The sequence below is a fragment of the Triturus cristatus genome, chromosome 12, assembly GCF_964204655.1.
Source record: "Triturus cristatus chromosome 12, aTriCri1.1, whole genome shotgun sequence".
In the NCBI taxonomy this organism is placed as follows: domain Eukaryota; kingdom Metazoa; phylum Chordata; class Amphibia; order Caudata; family Salamandridae; genus Triturus; species Triturus cristatus.
In genome coordinates, this window is record NC_140595.1 from 704508942 (window position 1) to 704514941 (window position 6000).

Consider the following 6000-nt stretch of genomic DNA (forward strand, 5'->3'; position numbering starts at 1 on the left):
CACATGAAAATGAAATCTTATCAGGGTAAATGGGATACCACTTGAAATTAAGTTTGTGGCAGAGTATTGCAATATCCATGTATCTATGGGCTTATGAGACTATGCAAAAACGAAACCTATAGAAGTGGCAAGTGCAGTAATGGACATTTGTCTTACCACAGTGGTGGGTTCAACTTAACCAGTACGTCAGAAACATCTAATCAGATTGTTGAGCTAACCATTCATTTTTTAGAATGAAAACTTGGGGGTGAACTCCTGTAGTGTTATTCCCTGGCTTCACTATACTTGTTAAGGTGAATAAAATTGAAAGAAATTACATTTTCAGCCACAGAGAAAATATGTTTGTCTTATAGAAAAAAAAATTGCATTGTTTCAGTCTGGGGCCTTCCAGGGGTGGGAAACATAGAATTAAGCAAGCAACTGTTAAGACTTCAGTATTTTCCATGCTGATGGAACAGTACCTAGGCTGGTTGAATGGCCTCCTGGGAAGAAGCTTGTTGGTGTGCTTGGTAAATTCTTAAAAAATATATTATGCTGTAAGGGTAGAGAAACAGAGAATATGAATACCCTGTGTCCCTGTGATGACATTTCCTCCCCCTCGCACCTGATATTCTTTTGTAAATGTTCTGAAGTCCCAGGGAAGAAGTACTTAATACTGTTGCTTTTACCATGGGGTCATTGTAATTGTAGACCGGCATTTTTTAATTCTATCGACGATTAACACCTCATCTGCAGTGCAATTACTATATATTCAGCAGCTCTAGAGATATAATTTGAAAGACTGAGAAATGTGGTCCATTTTGAAATTGTAATACTGTGTCTTTTATTCACTTTTGTATGCATGCAAATTTATATTAATTTTGAAGATTCTACATGATTAAGAAGCACATGTGTTTAAGGTTATAAACTTAAGAAAACTATTTTGACTTATTGGATAAGAAGGAGATTTTCATCTTCTTTAGGAACACAAATTGAATTACTTACAGACCTCATTTTCCTTTTCCTGGGTGTCTTACATTATCCCTAGATATAGGGTCCCACTTCTTTCCCTGCAATATTGCATACAACTCCACATAGTATCTGCTCCATTCCCATACCCAAAGTTATACAGTGACTGCACAACCATACCACATGTGAAAACTGCAATTTCCCTCTTGAGATCTCGGGCAGGCATCTGCCTTGGGCAAAGCCTAAGTAGCACCTTTGTGGTAAGATGCACTCTATGCAAAAATCTGAACTACTAGAATCAATCTGGCATAACTGATGAATTTTGATGTACATAAAGGCCTGGAACCATCCCACATCTGCAAAGCTCTATCACAATCCTATTCCCACATTGGCTACAATTTAGTGTGAAGAGCAGTCCTTTTGTAATGCCTTATAAAAAATAGATATCACCGTCCAGCTAACGTTTGCCCCATTAGCTCACCCAACTCGAGATGTTCTAGTTTTGCAGTGGGAATCTGCAGTAAATCAAAACTATACTCTCTGAACCCCAAGTTATTTGCGTCTCCTTAAATCCGGCCAACATACCTACCTTGAATAAGTGTCCCATGTATGTGTGCTCCCTGCGTGACCACAGATCTATGATGAATCTGGAAATGTGGTAGGCCCCACAAAGGTAGTATGTTGCGTGCCTCTCATACTACACTTGTCTTCTCCCCATACATGAGCCATCAGAGTGATAAGGTATTGCGCCGTCTCCATGTATATCTGCCAATATTGACCTTTCAGCACTAAACCCTTCCTCCAACCATTTTAGATAAGTACTATAATTGCAAAAATGAATAATACAGCTCCAGGTCAGCGAGTGGTAGTTCACCCTGATCATATTGATGCTTCTGTGTCTCCAGTTCAACTTTTAACAGTTTTGTCTTTTATTCGCAGTTGGTATCCCCCAAGGCTGTCCCGTTTCATGAAAAGTTTTTGGCTTACATGAATGCAGCACATCAATTAATTGTCTGTGCACTCGTTCATCAATTCATGTAATCCTCATTCATTCGGCCATTGATTCATTCTCACCCACACGCCCCCACCCATGCAAATGCACCTATGAAAGACAAGCATTGACATAGCCAATAAGTCTCGCCATTGGAACCTTATAAGTGTTTAGCCATGCAACAGTTGATGTTGTTGCACCAAGGATATTGTGCTGCATAACTAAATACTTATAAGGTCCCAAAAGCGAGACCTATTGGCTATGCCAATGCTTGTTGAAGCTTGTTCATAGAACACAGTACTATATTAAAAGGATTACAATTTACATACTGGAAGTAACAAAAGGATCTCTGTGTCATAGGCAGTAACCCACTGAGCTAATTACAGAACATACAAATCTGCGGTCTTCATAGTACATGGCGGGGCTTATTTAGAAGCTCCTTGCGCTGCCACTGGGTCTCTTTTTCCCATATTGAAAGTGGCGCAAGGGGCTTGTAAATAAGCCCCGAAGTGTTTTGCAGCAAGCACATTAATTAAGTAGAACATATTTACTCCAATGTTTGTCCTTGTTGACAATTTCTATGTAGCATATTTTTTCTACTGAATAAATGTATAAGTTGACTCTCAGACTCTGCTTTCCATGACTCCCCCTCCCCTTGTGACTCCACCTCTTTCACTTGCCGCACCTTGACCCCCAATTTATGGATTCTCCGGATAAAATGTGTTCTAATTCCAGCACTGTGCTGATTGTTGTAACAATATTGAGCAAAATCTGCAGTGGGAAAAGGGGAATTTTAAAGATTTGCAGCTGCTGAAAAGAAAAACGAGAAGTGAGGAAAGCAGGGAATACATTGAAAGTGCTGAAACTGGTGAGAAGGAAAGAAAGAGGTTTAATGGTCTGACAGATAGAGACAGACGGGAGTTAAAAAGGTGAGTAAAACGAGTTATTGATTGAGGGGTTTTATACAACGTTTTGGGAATTAAACATGATTCGTTGCATATTTTTTAAATAAAAATAGCTTGGTAACTCGTAAAAAAAAGATTGATATTGAGAAAGGGGAGAGCAAGGATTATCAGGAAATAAAGGTAAAGCAGGAACAGGAGAGAAAGCAGTTTGTCCAGCAAGAACTGGAGAGGAGAAAATGTAGCAGGGAGAGCAGCGAGTGGTGATAAAAGAATGAGAAGAGAAGGAGAGCTGGAGAGAGAAAAAGGGCCAGGGAAGGGAGCAAAAACTGGACAGCTGGGAAGAATACAAAAACTGGAGAGGAGCGAAGGAAAGCAGGATGAAGACCTAGTTCATGGGAGAGGAATCGAGGAAAATGCGAGAGTGGGGCGATGAGTGAAGGAAAGCAGGGCCGGCGCGGGAACACGTCTATTAAGTATTAAGTAGGTAAACATCGAGTAACAACACCTACCTGCAGGCGCCTCGAGTGACGGGCAAGGTGCGCTATGACAAACACCCTCAGTTACAGACACCTACAGGGGCTGCTCAAGCTACCTGCCACCCGCATTGGCAGCTCTCATTTGCAACTCCGGTCCTTAGCGCCTCGAAGCAGCACGGCCCACTTTCTATTTAATGACAATTACGACTATAAACGATCAAGGGTAGCAGGCGACATATAAATGCAATAGTGTATGCACTGTACACCTTACTCTACTCGCCCTCTCCTGCCCCAGCGCCTAAAACTGTCAGTCTACTCACAGATCCTGGCAGGAAATCAAAGCCAAGGTGATTGAGACTCCGCTTTTCACCCTCGGCCAGGGACCCCAACAGAGTGATGGAGATGGAGTCCAGGGTATTGGCATGGAAGGCCCTGCCGGTCTCCACCTTTATTTTGTAGTCAGGCATGTCCACGAGAGCAGCTCTGCGGTCCTGGGTGACACGGGGTGAACTCCTTCCCTTTAAAGGAACTCAGCAGCGCCTTCAACAAAACCCAACCCCTTTTACACCCAGGGAGGCCGGCCCAGATACTACGAGGTGCGCCCAGGTGGAGATGCTCAGGCTCGGTTCTAGAGGGGAGGGGGGAAGCCCCTCCCTAGTGAACCCTCTGGGCCCGGCAAATGCCCGTCCAGCAAATGAAAGAAAGCTGGTGTTATTTTTAACGCTTTACGTGCACATGCAGCTGTGCTTTCTACGTCATTGAGTCACCTGTATGATAACTAGAAGTGACTTCTTGGTGTGCATGTGACTGTACAGAGACAATGAGGGCGCATCTGGGTTTATCTCTGACCTGTGCTGTCTATTTGCTATGGGCAGTACTTAATTTGAGCCGGTTTTCCGGTGCTCAGAACCAGCACTTAATTGTTAGCACCCGCACTTATGACAGTCTGCCACATGGTGGTGCTGTTTTCAAGACTAATACCTGCCACCCAAGCCATAGCTTTGGGGGGCCTGGAATAATCTGTAGAGTCACACTTTTACCTCTGTGATGGTTAGTAGTTGTGTTGATATTAACATGGCCATCATGGCAGGAACAATTAATGGTGCAAGCACCAGTGGCCTCCTGACGAGAGCCCTGGTACTTATTATTTGACAAATGAAGCACTGGCTATGGGGAGCGTGAGTACCACTTGCTGTGACCTTTGATGGCTGCAGTCAGGGCATTAAGTGGGACAGGTCCTGTTAGTACCCAGACCCAGTAGGAATCATAAACAACTTTGAAACGAGTCCCTTTTGGGCCCTATATTCACGTCCTTATCTTCAGAAGTAAAAATAGTCATTGATATTTCATCCACGACAGTTAAACCTCTAGAAGAGTTCTAATTCAATAATGCAGGGTTTTACGTTTCACTAATCTCACTTCCTGTTGCCCAAGTGTATTTCCTTCGAACAGATGATGCCTTTTCGTAGTTTCTTTAAAGCAACATATGAGTCTTGTGTAGGACATACAGAGAAGTGTGTCACCTTGAAGTACTCCAATTTTTGAGACCCCAGAGGTGCTAGGGGTAGCACCCTATGACTTCGAGTACTTCCTGATGTGGTATTATAAAATTCTGCATATCTTGATAATATAACAAAGAACTTGGCAACAGAAGCTGAAATATGAAAAGACATCTTTATTAAACTCAAATGAGTGAGACTACGTCACACAGAAGCCTTAGCAACTGAATGAGGCAGTCTGCATAACAGAAACCAGTCTCCTCTTTTATGGAGAATGTTACGCTCTGGGCAACACCGCCCTTCTCTTGCAGTTGGTCATTCACATGTATACATTGCAAACGAAAAGGCAGAGTCATGATGACCATCCCACATTCCAGTTAAGCCAGCCCGTAATTATTTACCCAGCAAGGCTCAGATCCCACATCAGATATCGATAGGCCCCAATAAACATGAGCATCTCCTGTTTTGGGAAACAAGCCATAAAGCAGGAACAGTCAGGTGTGAAAGAGATTAGCCGGAGGCTTGTGTAGGATGAAAAGACTTTATGGTGTGTCAAGCCCTGATGCTAATCACAGGTGGCCAGAGGACGGGGAACTCGTGAGACCAGTTTGACCTGGGGTGGCGGAGCCAAGCTGCCCAGGTCACAGAAAAGTCAAAGAAAGGCACATGTGCTCTAAAAGGCCCGTTTTCGCTTCATGCTATATAGCCTATGTGAGGGCAACCATAAGATGGCCACCGCTACAAAATGGAACCCACGGAGTCAATGTATAATAACGTATACATAGTGCATTCATAGCTAAAACGTTACACCAAGCACTTGTACATACCGCATTGACCATTCGCGGTTGGCTAATACCGGGATAGACAGGGGTAGGGCCCTGCCTCCTACGCGGTCCCAAATTTTAAAGTACGACAACCTCTGTGTCTGGGCGAGTGGAATGTGTGTATGAGTGTTAAATAACAGGCATACATCAGAGCTCTGGAATTGAAGGCAAATCAAAGTTTCTTACATTGTCTGTTACAGGGTCATAACGGTGTTAAGATTTCACGTTCATATGCCAAACTCCACTTGGTGGGCAACAGGGCAGGCATGGACTACTGAACCCCAACCATGGTGGTTGAGGTAGTTTGCTTCTCCGATGTCCTTGGGTCTGTCCTACTTTGCACTTGGCTCTCAGAGC

General features: G+C 43.5%; 1 protein-coding gene across 1 annotated transcript in view; it reads right to left on the minus strand.

Annotated features, from left to right (window-relative positions):
• Window positions 1–3813, minus strand: part of LOC146780157 (hydroperoxide isomerase ALOXE3-like) — a 401982-nt gene extending 398169 nt beyond the window's left edge. Inside the window, exon 1 of the mRNA XM_085639147.1 lies at window positions 3641–3813. Coding sequence (XP_085495273.1) covers window positions 3641–3787 — 147 coding nt within the window. The 5' untranslated portion in view covers window positions 3788–3813. The remainder of the gene's footprint in view (window positions 1–3640) is intronic.
• Window positions 3814–6000: the final 2187 nt, after the last annotated feature.